The following is a 15,022-nucleotide window of genomic DNA, read 5'->3' on the forward strand; positions in this document are numbered from 1 at the left end:
CAGAGACAATAGTTTAAAAAGTGAATTCTTGTATGGTAATACTTAATTATAATCTTAATCCTCTAAAGAATTAGGGGTTACTTTAGAATTAAAGGTTATGTCACTAAGACATTAGGGCAAGAATAATAAAGAGAATTCGGTAATAATTCAATAAAGGAATTCAGTAACTAGGATCAAATTAGACATCAATGTTGGATTCGAAGTGAAACTCATCCCTGACATTTTTCTTATTACAAATGATCAATTTTATTACTGTTTTTAATTTTAAATATTATTTCAATCAATTTGGGAATTTTTTGTTCAAATTTAGTAATTAAATATTGTTAGAATTCAAAGTATGATTTATTATTATTTGACTGTACAATTTCCTAGGTTCAATGGTAGAACTTCTAGTCAAATACAAGTCCCTAGTATTTGAATGTAATTATCGTATTTGAACGTAATTATTATAACCTCATTATAAATAGAATGCGTGTGATCTTGTTTGAGACACACAAGAAACACAACAAATCACATATTTTACATGGTATTAGAGCAGGTTCATCCTAGGGCTGCTCTGCCTTTTCCAACTATGCCATAACCCTTTTATTTTTACTTTTTTTCTCCTTCAAAATTATGTGTTCCAACTGTGCGTATACTATTCTAGTGCAACCCACCACCACAGACCGCCGCGCAACCCTCAGGCGAACACGGTGACATTTTTTTTTGTTTTTTTTTTTTGTGTTGCCAAACTCCATCGAACTCGGTGACACATCTAGCCACCAATTTTTCAAAGTCAGACGTCGCTCAGGGCCTTACGGCATATTCCAAGGTCATTTTTCAACTTCTGGTGATTTTTCAACATCTTTTTTTCTCTTTCACCTAACGTTGATGGTCATGTCCAACACCGGATCTGCTGCTGCCTCCTCTTCCGTGTTTAGTTTCACTATGCTTCCTTTGATTTCGTGCGAAAAATTGGTAGGTGCAGCCAATTGCGCTGGATGGGCAGCAGCCGTTGAACTTTGGTTCCAAGGACAAGGTCGTAAAGACCATTTGCTCAAACAGTCCAAGAAAGTCGCTGCCAAAGATCAAGACAATTGGAAACATATTGATGCCTCTCTATGCAGCGTTCTTTGGTTTTCAATCGATGTCAAACTTCAATCTTAGTTTCGCTGGTTTAAAACATGTTATGATGTTTGGGCAAAAGCGAAGAAGACATACTCCAATGTCGTTAATCGTTTATATATTGTAGTCTCTAATCTTATTTCCATGAAGAAACACGAAATGGATATGCAAAGCTACATAGGTAAGCTTGATAGTTTGATTGTTGATTTTGATGCACTTATGCCATATACTGAAAGTGCCGAAACACATACTGAACAACATGGAAAATTCTTTATGGTTATGGCCCTTGCGGGTCTTACACCAGATCTTGATTCAGTTCGCAACCAAATTCTATCTAGTGCTACTATTCCCTCACATGAAACTGTTTGTGAACAATTACTGCGTCTTTCACCCCCTTCAACTCCTGCTCCACCCGTTGCTTCTCCCAATGTGCCTGTTGAATCTACTACACTCATCTCTAATTCTTATCAATGAGGTGGTAGAGGAGGAGGACGTGGACATAATCGTGGTCGAACTCGATGCAACTATTGCAATCGTTTTGGCCACATTGAAGCACAATGTCGCACCAAAGATAATCAACTACAGCCTGGAGTCGCCAATGTTGCTCAAATTGAGGCCCTTGACACAAGTGATCAAGTCACACTTTCTACCACAGAATATAATGAGTACATCAAGCTAAAGGCGCAAATGCAAACTACCACACAAGTTGCCTCTGTTGCTCAGATCGGTAATCCGATTGCCTTTGTTACACAATCTTCTTCACTTGGACCTTGGATACTTGACTCAGGCGCCTCTGATCATATGTCTGGTAGTAAATTGTTTTTTTTTTTCATGTTTGACTTATATGGACACACTACCTAGTATTACTTTGGCTAATGGGTCACAAACCAAATGTCATCGTATTGGACGAGCAAATCCCCTACCCAAACTCTCTTTGGACTTTGTGCTTTATGTCCCTAGTTGTCCATTTAACTTAATCGCCATCAGTAAACTCACTCGTACCCTACCTTACTCTGTTACATTTGCTAATGGTTATGTTCTTGTTCAGGATCGGAGTACTGGGACGACGATTGGAGTATGGCATGAGTCTCAAGACCTATATTACCTTTCGGCACCTACAACGCCTATTGCATGTTCCGTCGTCGAGTCTCCACATATTATCCATCAATGTTTGGGTCATGTTAGCCTTCAAAAGTTGCATCTTATGGTTCCAAGTCTATCAAAAGTGTCTACCTTAGAGTGTGAACCATGTCAGTTTGGGAAACATACTTGGAGTTTATTTCCTGACCGAGTCAATAAAAGAGCTGCGTCTCCTTTTGCTTTAGTTCATTCTGTTATTTGGGGTTCGAGTCGTGTTGTTTCATGTTTGGGTTTTCAATATTTTGTTACTTTTATTGATGATTTTCCCCGATGCACTTGGATATTTTTAATGAAAAACCGCTCAGATGTTTTCTCAATTTTTCAAACCTTTTGCTCATAAATAAACACACAATTTGGTACTCAGATAAAAAATATTGCAAAGTGATAACGCTCGCGAATATTTGTCTACATCTTTTCAATCTTTTTTGACTTCACAGGGCATCCTCCATCAAACTTTGTGTGCTCATACCCCTCAACAATAACGGTGTCGCTGAGAGAAAAAACCGACACTTGGTGGAAACGGCTCGTACCATGCTCCTTCACAATAATGTACCTCCTCGTTTTTTGGGAGATGCAATTCTCATAGCTTGCTACTTAATCAATCGCATGCCTTCCTCTGTACTTGAAAACAAGGTACCACATTCTATTTTTTTTCCTCAACAACATCTTTATACCCTACCACTCTGCATCTTTGGGTGCACATGTTTTGTTCATGACCTTACTCCAGGGAAAGATAAGTTGGCTGCAAAATCCCTTAAGTGTCTTTTTCTCGGCTACTCTCGTCTGTAGAAAGGTTATTGGTGCTATTCCCAGATCTTCGACGATACTTTGTCTCTACCGATGTCAGTTTCTTTGAGACTCGCCCCTTCTTTCTCTCTACTGCAAAAGAGTTCAATGATTCTGATCAGTCACAATCTCTCTCTAGAGGTCCTTAATCTCCCCATTGCACCCACCCTTGTCTCCATTCCCACCCCTGTCTCTAGCACCACCCTACACACCTACCAATGGAGGCCCCGTCCACCACCCGCTCCTCAAGACTCGTCCCCTGCTCTACCTGACTCTCACTCTCTGCATCCTACACCAGAGCTACCCATTGCTCTGCGTAAAGGTAACAAGTCATCTCGAAATCCTAATCCTATATATGCTTGTCATTTGAATTATAATCAATTATCTACATCCTATTATGCTTTTGTGGCTTCCTTGGATTCTGTGTCTATTCCGAAAACTACAGGTGAAGCTATGTCTGATCCTGGTTGGCGACAAGCAATGATAGATGAAATGACTGATTTGCACTCCAACGGGACATGGGACTTAGTACATTTACCTGATGGCAAAACCATAGTGGGGTGTCGTTGGGTCTATACAGTCAAAGTTGGGCATGATGGAAAGATTGATCGCTTAAAAGCTCGTCTTGTGGCAAAAGGATACACACAGATCTTTGGTCTTGACTATGGGGATACCTTTTCTCCGGTTGTCAAAATCGCATTCGTCCGACTTTTTCTTGCCATAGCTGCTATTCACCACTGGCCACTCCATCAATTAGACATAAAAAATGCCTTCCTGCATGGAGAGTTACAAGAGGAGGTGTATATGGCACAACCACCAAGCTTCACTGTTAGCGGTTCCTCTCACTTGGTATGTCGATTACTTCGATCTCTATATGGCCTGAAACAATCTCCTCGTGCTTGGTTTGGGAGGTTTAGTACCGTGCTCCAGGAGTATGGTATGACTAGATGTGAAGCTGATTACTCGGTTTTCTTCTTGCACTCTTCACCAACCACTTGCATCTACCTGTTTGTCTATGTTGACGACATCATCATCACAGGTAATGATCAGGTTGGCATTCATCAGCTCAAACAGCATTTGTCTCAAAACTTTCAGACTAAAGATTTGGGGCCGCTAAAATATATTTTGGGGAATGAGGTTGCTCAGTCTAAGACAGGTATAGCAATTACTCAGGGAAAATATGCCCTTGATATACTTGAAGAAACAGGCATGCTTTATTGTCGCCCGTGTGATACTCTTATGGATCCTAATGTCAAGCTCCTACCAGGTCAAGGGGAGCCATTGCAAGACCCTGGTAGATATCGACGACTTGTTGGCAAACTTAATTATCTTACAGTAGCTAGACCTGATATTACATTTGTTGTAAGTGTAGTAAGTCAATTTCTGAATGCTCCATGTGATAGTCACTGGAATGGTGTGATTCATATTCTTAGGTATATCAAGAATGCACCAAGCAAAGGATTGCTTTATGAAGATAATGGTAATACCAATGTTGTTGGCTACTCTGATGCTGATTGGGCAGGGTCACGATCGGATAGAAGATCCACTTCTGGGTATTGTGTCCTTGTTGGAGGTAATTTGATATCATGGCGGAGCAAGAAGCAAAACATAGTCGCAAGATCGAGTGCAGAAGCGAAATATTGTGTTGTGGCTGCAACGGCTTGTGAACTTACATGGCTAAAACAGTTACTCAAACAACTCAAGTTAGGAGATGTCAACGTAATGAAACTAATTTGTGATAACCAAGTTGCACTTCATATTGCTTCCAATCCGGTCTTCCATGAAAGAACAAAGCACATAGAAATTGATTTTCATTTTGTAAGAGACAAAGTTCTTTCTGGAGAAATCACAACTAATTTTGTTGGATCAAATGATCAATTGGCGGACATATTCACTAAGTCACTTAGGGGACCTCGAGTTGAATCTATATGTAACAAGCTTGGTGCATATGATATGTATGCTCCATCTTGAGGAGGAGTGTTAGAATTCAAAGTATGATTTATTATTCTTTGATTGTACAATTTCCTAGGTTCAGTGGTAGAACTTCTAGTCAAATACAAGTCCCTAGTATTTGAATGTAATTATTGTATTTGAATGTAATTATTGTAACCTCATTATAAATAGAATGTGTGTGATCTTGTTTGAGACACACAAGAAACACAACAAATCACATATTTTACAAATATAATTCGATAATAAAACGCAATCTTTAAGTTCGACACTCGATACTGCCGTTTTATTATTACTTGCAAAGATCCAGTACACTTGCTGAAACGCTATCAAGTTTTTGGCGCTGTTGTCGGGGATTGCCATATTACTATTGAATTTAATTTATTTACATAATTGAAATTTTTTGCTCTATAGTAAAATTTTTGCTTTTATTTTGAAAAAACAAATTGTTTTTCTTTTATTTTCTAATTTTATTTGTTGAGCTTGATAATGTCATGTGCTAGTGGTTTGTCTCTTCTTTGTTTGAGATAACTATTCGCTGTAGAGCATGGAAGATTATAATGATGATATTCTACTACAATTATATGAAGAGTGTGATACTTGTCTTATATCTGGTATATGTCGCATGATTGAGGGGGCAAATCTTGAGAGATACATTTTTAAAATATCACCCTCAAATCCCTCAGATGCAGCCTATTAGGTGTGACTTTTGCGGAGAATGACATAGGAATGGAACTTGTTTTGATGACTTTGTCGAACTAATGGAATATGAAGATTTTTTGGACAAAGATGCAGAAAGCGACGAGTGTTATATTAAAAAGATCAATTGAGAACAAATTCTACCTCCAAAAATTCTATCCAAAGAATTAGATGACAAAGACTTCCACATTACAAACGTTTTGGTTGAATTCATTAAGAATAACATGGTTTCAATTAAAAGATTTAAAAGTCAATGTGAGAGGTTATTTGAGCATGTGGTTAAGTTTGAGAAGATGGAGGCGAAGTTGAAGATTGAAGAAAATTTCATTATTGTGGTAGAAAAAGATAAGCAAGAGGAAAAGATGAATGAGGAAAAGGAAAAAGAAGAGATTGATAAAGTTTGAGATTCAATCTATGCCTTGTTCATCAATGTCCAATTGATAAGGACATGGAAGCAACATCTTTTATTTCTCAAGTTCATGGAATTTCTACCAAACAAAAAGAAGAAAAAGGATGATGTGTTCTTCTTGTCATATATGCCACCTTGACAATAGTTGAGGCGTCAGACTAATGACTTTAAAGAAGCGCTTCGTGGGAGGCAACCAACAGGTAGAGGTAACTTTTATTTTTTGTAATCTTATTTTTGTTATTTAAATTTATTTATTTTTAATTGTGTGTAAATGTGCACCATGATGAAGAATTATTCACAACTTGCATTTGGTCTTAAGTTTTCTGTTTGAGATTTTGAAATTTAAACTCTATTTCTTTGCTCATATCATTGCTCAATTCGATAAGTTTCACTAATGCATGCATTGTTGATTACTCCTTGGTTGTTGAAGTCTCACTTGCCATTTTTTTAAACAAAAAGAAACTAAATAAATTTTGTAGTGGCATGTTTGGCATCATTTAGATAGTTCATACTCTTTCTTATTATCTTAGTTGTGAGCTTTTGAGCCTAAACACTTTAATTATTTGATGTGTGATTATCCAGACATGTGTTATTCCATCAGAACTTGCACTAATTATGACTTGCATCACTTGTAATTTATGCATACATTGAGACAATTTTGTTTGGTTGTTTGAGCCTTTCTAACTACCCTATGAAAATTTTATCATTTGCTATCCCCTTTGAGTCTTGCCCTTTTATTTCGGTTACTAGCCACATTACAAACCAAATACCTAACTTTAATTAAATCACCTTATTTGGAGTTAGGTAGAAAAAAAAATTTATTGTCTTGATAAAGTTCTAAGTTTGGGGTTGCTCATGGGATAGCAACCTTTTAAGTTTGGGGTGGTGATTCTCACAAAAAGAAAAAATCAAGAAAAAAAATAATAATCAATTTGTGTACTTTGATAAATAATATCTTCTTAGTTCTATTGTCAATGTTTGAAAATGTATACATAACTCCAAGTAGTAAAGCCTACTATCCCAACAGCAAAACAAAAATTTGTTTGCAACTTTGTTTACGCAACTGATAAAGTATCATAAATTAAAAAAGAGATAGACAAAGAATATCTAATTACCCTGAATTATATGGCGCAACAAACAGCTTATCATTCTCTTTATTTTTCAAAATTATATCAACGACATATTTTTTTACGTTAACTAGATCGAGTTTAAACATGGATAGCTTATGGGAAGATAAGAATGAAAATCTATCTGTCAATTTGCGCATGCACACCAACTTTTCATACATTTACCTTCAATGAAAATATCAAATTACATTAATTACCAATAAATGTGGCAGTGATGCAATTAAAAATAATATTTATCTTAAATAAAGTATTTTACATTACCTAATGTATATGCTGATGACAATAGCATTCAGCTCCTTATGATTGAGAAGTTCATATATATGCTCTTTATCAAGTAACTCTTCATACTCATCTCCGAAAATACCTTTTTCTATGTGAATGATACATGAACCATTGTTGTCGATATTTATTTTTGCTTGTATGTCAAGACAATACCCAAATCGAGAAAAGCGTGAATGACTTATTTTAGGAGCAGCAACTGATTTTCCACAATTCGGTTTTTGAATTTTGCCATATTTATTTTTACCACGAACCTGCATTTGCGATGCGGCTGATTTCTAGCAGATTTGTGGTGCAGCGGATTTTGCTTGAATCTGAAAAAATGAGGTTGATCAGTTTGTTAGTTATTATAGTAAGCTAATTATTTTGTATTCAATTGATGTATATATCAAACCTTTAATGGTGAAGTGACTGGTTCGTTGTGAGGAATCTTCTTATCATTCCCTTTAGACTTTGTAAGAATCTAAATAAATGTGAAATCAAATTTAACAGCGGAAAAATCAGCAATTAAACATAATCAATCGTAATCATACAATTAAACATACATAGCAATTAAACATATCGTATTTATGCCAACAAAATTTTTTGGGCCATGCCATGTAACTACCTATTGCTTCTCCCAAAAACTTTATATCTCCACCGTTGTAGGTATAGGCAATGGTGCAAGTGGTTCAAAAGCAATCACAAGTGAAATTTTAACATGGCCGACAGGGATCGGGTAATACTTCTCTCAAAAACTTTTACGACCAATGTAGCAACTACCATTTTCACTATCTAATTGTATTTCACGTTGACACTCCAGAAGTTGCTTTTCCTTATTTGTTTTCACCAAAAATGCAACTTGCTCTATTAGGATTTTCAGATTATCTAGTACTTCCCCATTAGATGGATTTGTACGCTTCTCGTGTGGAAAATAGCTTTTTGGAGTTACGTCAAATCCTTTACCGCTCACACGGTCAGAATATTCAGGAACATTAAATACCTTACCAAGCATGTCCCTGCAACTAAATTGTTTATTCTCCTAAAATACATGTATGATTTAAAAGATAAGTTCAAAATCATTTTTAAAATACAATATTAAAAAATATTAAAGTGATAATACACTTACACATTGTGTTTTCACTATCAACTATTTCATCTTTATTCAAACGAGCCTCCTTCCACAAAATATGACGACCTAATGCTTAATCGGATTTCATCTCTTGAAGCTATTCATTAAGACATAAACAAAATATTAGTTAGAAACTATAGTTTATAATCTACCACATTATATAAAAGTGATGTTTACTTACAATTTTTACTCTAAACGTGCATACCCCATACGCAACTTTTTGGATGGATGCATTGGATTTTTTGCTCTCTTGCAATTTGCCGTACTTATGCTCTATTTTAAAAAAAAAAATAACGATCATGTAAAAAAAATACGCTATGAATATGAACAAAACACAAATGCTAATAAATTAATATTACCACAAAAGCGGGTTCTGCACGTTTAACTACAAAAGCGTTTTATTCTTCATTTGACATGTAGTGTTTGTATATTTTTGAAGCTTCAACATTCAAATTTCCATCACGATCTCTTAAGTAGCAATTTAAAAAATGAGATCTAAGCACATGATTTATTCGCACTTCATCAACGTTAAAAGCTAACTGCAAACCAAATAAAGATAGAGTATGAGTAAAAGTATTTCAATGCAAAAAACTCTAAGTAAGAAAAATGTGGAGTAAAAAAGTTACTTGTATATCATTCCACAATATATCTTTAGCATCCTTCAAAGCTTTATCTCTCCAATCATCATTTGTTATTGGGATATTTTGACGAACAACCGCTCCAATGTAACTTACCATCATTGAACTGTTGGGCTCAATTGGTTGACCACTTTGATTCCCTCTCACCTAATAAACTTATAGAGTAACTGCATGCTTTCAAAAAAGATAAAAAATAAATTTTAAACAAAGTATAGTATACCTCAAATTTAATTCAATTACTTCTTGCTTTGATGACCTTTTGCATAATAGTTGTCTCACGTTTAACTTTGTTTTCATAACTCTTAGTTTTGACAACTTCATCATTTTGACGATCTAAATCATTATTGGAATCCATTTATCTACACATTTCATACAATATAATTATAAGTTCAGTATAACTTCAACAAGTTCAACATGCAGTAGTCTAAGTAGAAGTATATGTTCAACATCCAGTTTAGTGACAACAACAAATTAATAAATACAATATCTAACAACAACAATCATTGAGTTTAGGGTTACAACTTCGCTTAAGTAGGAACAACAAGAAGATGATACAGAAATGGAGAAGGTTTGTATGGAGGATTCGCAGTAGGGTTCGTATGGATAGGGTTCGTAGGGATAATAGTGAAGAGGGTTCGTAGGGATATTAGTGAAGGGGGAGAAGATGGTCAGTAGGGTTTGTATGGAGAGTAAGGAAGATGGAAAGTATGTAATGAAGATGAAAATAAGGAGGTTTCGCACTGTCAAGTTCGTAGGGAGAATACGTAATGAAGAGGAAAATGAAGCGGTTTCTTATTATCAGTTTACTTAAAGACCATTTTACAGCACTTGTCCAAAAAGACGTATAAAATGCGTTATATGAGCATTTTACAGCGCTTATGGACAAAAAACGTTGTAAATGGTTAAAAACGCTGTATATGAGCATTTTTAAAAGCCTTTTACAACGCTTATAGAACAAACGCTATAAAATATTTGTAATTTAATTTTTTTAAAGCCTTTTATAGCGCTTATAGAACAAGCGTTGTAAATTATTTTTAATTTATTTTTCAAAAGCTTTTTAAAGCGCTTATGGACAAAAAGTGTTGTAAAATGATTTGTAATTTAATTTTTGAAAGTCTTTTACGGCGCTTATGGACAAAAGCGCTTTAAAATCACAAGTTTATGTTTAGTTCAAGTTAAATATGTTAAATTACAATTTCAATTCAATTTCTGTAAAATACCTATATTTGGATTTTTTTCCAAATAATTAGTTAAATACCTATATATCAATGCTAAATTACGTGATTAGGTTAGATTGGGATCAATTCAAGTTCAAGGAAAATGCCCAGTCAAACATAGCTTCTTCAAGTTCAAGTTCAGTTTAAGTTTAGTATAAGCAGAAAATTGGTATAAGCACAAAATCAATTACAGTTCAAGCTAAATGCTAAAATACTCAGTTCTGGCAGGTCAAACACTTAAATTACATGAACTTAATATAAATTACATGATGAGTTCAAATTACATGGCTTATATAAAACACTTAAACACCTTAAGATGTCATTCTTCTTTTCCTAGTGGGATTCACATTTATCTGTCCCTTAACGATACTAAACGATGGATTAATCCAAATTTCCTCATCATGATCATCTCTAAGATATAAACCATCCTCAGTTGAATCAATTTCACGTGGTTGTGATGTCTCAAATAAAAGATCATTACCAATATCTTCATCGTTATTGTTATCATCACTTATTTTATTGGTCGATAGAACAATGGACCATTTATCATCAGCAGAATCAGTGACATAAAACACTTGTTGAGCTTGCGACGCTAAAATAAAAGGCTCATATTTGTATCTCACCCTATTAAAATCGACAATCAAGAACCCCAACTCATCAATCTAAACGGCATTATTATTATCGACCCACTTTAAACCAAAAATGGGAACACGAAACGTTGTGTAATCTAACTCCCATATGTGCTCGATAACCCCAAAATATGATAGATTTGCATATATTGGATTTTTTGTCTTTTGCACTTGAGATATGCATCGTTTCAACTACGAGAGTGACTCTGCTATTTTGCATAGTGGTTTGATCATCTTGTTCTTTGGTATAAAATGTGTAGCCGTTAATTACATAACCCGTGTAAGAAAAGACATGTAAACTCAGACAATTTACTAGCCACCTTAATCTCTGTGAAATTGAATCGGGGTCTATATCAAACTTTGAGTTAATGTGTTTTTATAGCTATGTTATAAAACGTTGATTGTGCTCTCGTGTTATCCAATTTTGATTCATATTCATGTTCAAACTAGATAATTGATCCATGTGTATTGTAACATACAGTTGAACCTCGTCATCATTGTGCAGAATATACAATTGTGTCTACTCCCATTCTGTCCTAGATATAGTCATTACTCTTTTTCTAATTATCCTTTCTCCTGTTATTCTTCCCGAATGACGAGACATGGGAAGCCCTATGGATTCAACATTGGATAGATATTCAATACAAAATTCAGCAGCTTCTTCGACAATGTACCTTTCAACAATACAACTTTCTAATTGACTTATACTTTTTACGTACCATTTTAATATTTTCATATATCATTCTATCGGATACATCCATCTCATATAAGCTGGCCCACAAAGTTGTGTCTCCTTAACAAGATGAACAATAAAGTGAACCATTGTATAAAAAAAAAGGGTGAGAAATACATTTCAAGCTCACACAAAGTAACAACAATTTCCCTTTGCAATGTCGATAATTTTTTAGGACCAATCACTTTACTACAAATTTCCCTTGAAGAAGAAACATAATTTAGTTATGGCTCGTCGAACTTTTTCAAGTAAAATGGAACGTATACCTATTGGTAGTAAATGCTCCATTAGAACATGACAATCATGGGTCTTCAAACCTTTTAACTTAAGGTCTTTCATACAAACTAAATTTTTAATGTTTGAAGAGTATCCTTCTAGAAATTTAACTTCGTGTAGAAATTTACATAAAATAATTTCTTTCCTTTCTAGATAGAGTATGAGCAGTCGGAGGTAGATATGTGCGATTTCCTTTCTTTACGGGACCCAATTCATTTCTTATTCCCTTATCGACCAAGTCCAATCTTGCATTGATGTCATCCTTAGATTTTCTTGGAACATTGAGTAACGTATCAATAACACTATCAAATACATTTTTTTCAATATACATCACATTGAGAAAATGTCTTATATACAATGACTTTCAATATGACAATTCAAAGAAAATTGACTTTTTCTTCTACACAGTTTTGACAAGCTCTCCCGCAAAAGGTTTGTCAAATGTATTGGTCAAATCTTGTACTTTTTCAAATATTTGATATCCAGTCGGTGCTAAAGGAGCAGTATACCTTCCTCTGATTTTCCATTGAATGCATTTCTCCACCCACGATACTGATGACTAAAAGGTAAAAATCTATAATGTCTAAGAAATATGTTCTTCTTACAATGTTTCAACCGCATCCAATATGTACTATCTTCACATATAGGACATGCACACTGACCTTTAATGTTATATCTTGATAAATTACCATATGCTGGAAAATCATTAATTGTGCCGAATAACATAGCCCTCAAATTGAAACATTCTTTCTTATACCCATCATAAACTTCCGCACATGTCTCCCACATATTTTTTAAATATTCAATTAAAAGACTCAAGTATACGTCGATATCATTCCCCGGTTGTTTGGATCCAGAAATTAGCAAAGACAACATCATAAACTTACGCTTCATACATAACCATGGAGGTAGGTTATAAATCAACAAAATCACAAGCCACATGTTGTGTGAGATGCTTTGAAGGCTATGTGGATTCATTCCATCAATAGAAAGTGCAAGTAGTAGATTTCTTGACTCTCTCCCGAAATCAGGATACTCGTGATCAATTTTTGCCTATTGTGGAGAATCTGTAGGGTGTCAAAACTTTCCATGTCTAATTTTTTCATTTGTATGCCATGTCAAGTATTTTGAATCTTCTTCACTACGATAGATGCGCCTAAATCTTGGTATTATAGGAAAATACCACACGACTTTTGCTGGAGTAGACTCTTTATTCTTATATCCAGAGACATTGCATTTTGGATACGCCTTTAGTAATTCATATTCGTTTCGAAATAAAATACAATTGTTAGGACACGCAAGAATCCTGACGTAACTCATGTCAATATAGCACAAAATTCATTTAGCCTCATAGGTTCGACTGAGAAGTTCATTATCATCTGACAACATATCTCTTAGGAGTGTTAGTAATTATGTGAAGCTTTTATGACAGACAATACTATAGGAACAGATCAATATTTTATTTATATTTATCTAGTTTTTAGTGAAAGTTATCATAGTAGGTAAAAATAAAAAATATGTAGTGACAGTTTTCAAAATATAACAAGACACCTCTTAAAGTTGACAGTGAATTCAAATATCACTTTAAATATTTTTGATATTAACCTATAGCTTATGACTTTTAGCGATAAACTTTATTTTTCACTAGAATTCGATTTTCTTATAGTAAATGTAAAATTTTAAGCTTATTGGCAATAGTTAAAATGCGGATTAGGCCACAAATTCATGTGTTTTTAGTCCTATTAAATCGTACAATATACATATAACTATAAATCATTCATACTTATAAAAAGAAACTATAATTATTCATTTATTTTTATATTATCATCTCACTCTCACATTTTTAAAATAAAAACTCATTTCAAAAATTGGTTTAAACTATCTTTCCTAAATGCAGAAGCAAAGATGCACTTAATTTACGTGATTGAAATCAAAGGCGAAAGCAAAATCATTCTGAGGCAAGCATGAAATTCACATGCATAATAGGACGAACTCATGTCTGTCATTCAGTGGTCCAAGATTAATGTACTCGAGGCTAGCAAACATAGAAGGGATAAATGGACGGTGTTTTTCAGAAAATTAATGAGATAATATATTTGTTTATCCGATATTTTTTTAATTTCTGTTTTTTTTCTTTCTTATGCACAGATTATTTCTGGTGATTTGCGAATGATCCGATAGGAATAATGGTGGAGTCAAATATGATTATAACATAAAATTTAATCAGATATATAAATATAAGTATAAATTTAGTTATTTCAGACTTAAAAAAGTAAATTTAGTTATTTTAGGTAAGAATTTTATCTTTACAACCTTCTAATTTATTGACTCAACATAAATTATAATAACTACCGATAATTAAGAAATAGGCAAAAATTATAGTAACTATTAAATATTAAAGAAATTAATCAATATCAATCAGCACTACTTATACAAAAGATACATTTATTTTCTGCTTCAGCTAAGCGAATAATTTTTATTGTTATGTGTGTTTAAAAAATGAATAACAAGAGAAAAATCATTTTATTTATTATCTTATACAAAGTATTATAATTTCCTCATCAAATCCGAATATATGAAAATAAACTTCAAAATATTTGTTAATGAAAAATTCGCTAAATTTTTATTAAAATACTTTAATCTTACAATCATTTAAAAACTACCAATCATTTAATTTTTTTCATGAAATATGTATTACAAAAGATTGAACAAAGAAAAATGATAATATTAAAAAAATATTTTTATTACTTAAACATAAAAAGTATTATTTTGGCAAAATATTATTTTGGATGGACAATTTATATTTAAGTAATGTATATATTATCTGTAATTTTGAGAACCATATGATATGATGAAATTGCAAACAAAGCTGACCACAAGCCCACAATCATCAAAAGTATCATAGTGACGTGTGGATCGATCAC

At 33.8% G+C, this 15,022-nt stretch overlaps 1 protein-coding gene across 1 annotated transcript; it reads left to right on the plus strand.

Annotated features, from left to right (window-relative positions):
• Positions 1 to 1,263: 1,263 nt before the first annotated feature.
• On the plus strand, positions 1,264 to 5,183 carry LOC140921083 (uncharacterized). The gene is made up of 6 exons (XM_073370915.1): positions 1,264 to 1,535; positions 1,587 to 1,922; positions 2,153 to 2,284; positions 2,682 to 2,877; positions 3,034 to 3,600; positions 4,177 to 5,183. Exons 1-6 carry the CDS (start codon positions 1,264 to 1,266, stop codon positions 4,999 to 5,001), a joined length of 2,328 nt encoding a protein of 775 aa, XP_073227016.1. The 3' UTR covers positions 5,002 to 5,183.
• Positions 5,184 to 15,022: the final 9,839 nt, after the last annotated feature.

The sequence above is a fragment of the Cicer arietinum genome, chromosome 1, assembly GCF_000331145.2.
Source record: "Cicer arietinum cultivar CDC Frontier isolate Library 1 chromosome 1, Cicar.CDCFrontier_v2.0, whole genome shotgun sequence".
In the NCBI taxonomy this organism is placed as follows: Eukaryota; Viridiplantae; Streptophyta; class Magnoliopsida; order Fabales; family Fabaceae; genus Cicer; species Cicer arietinum.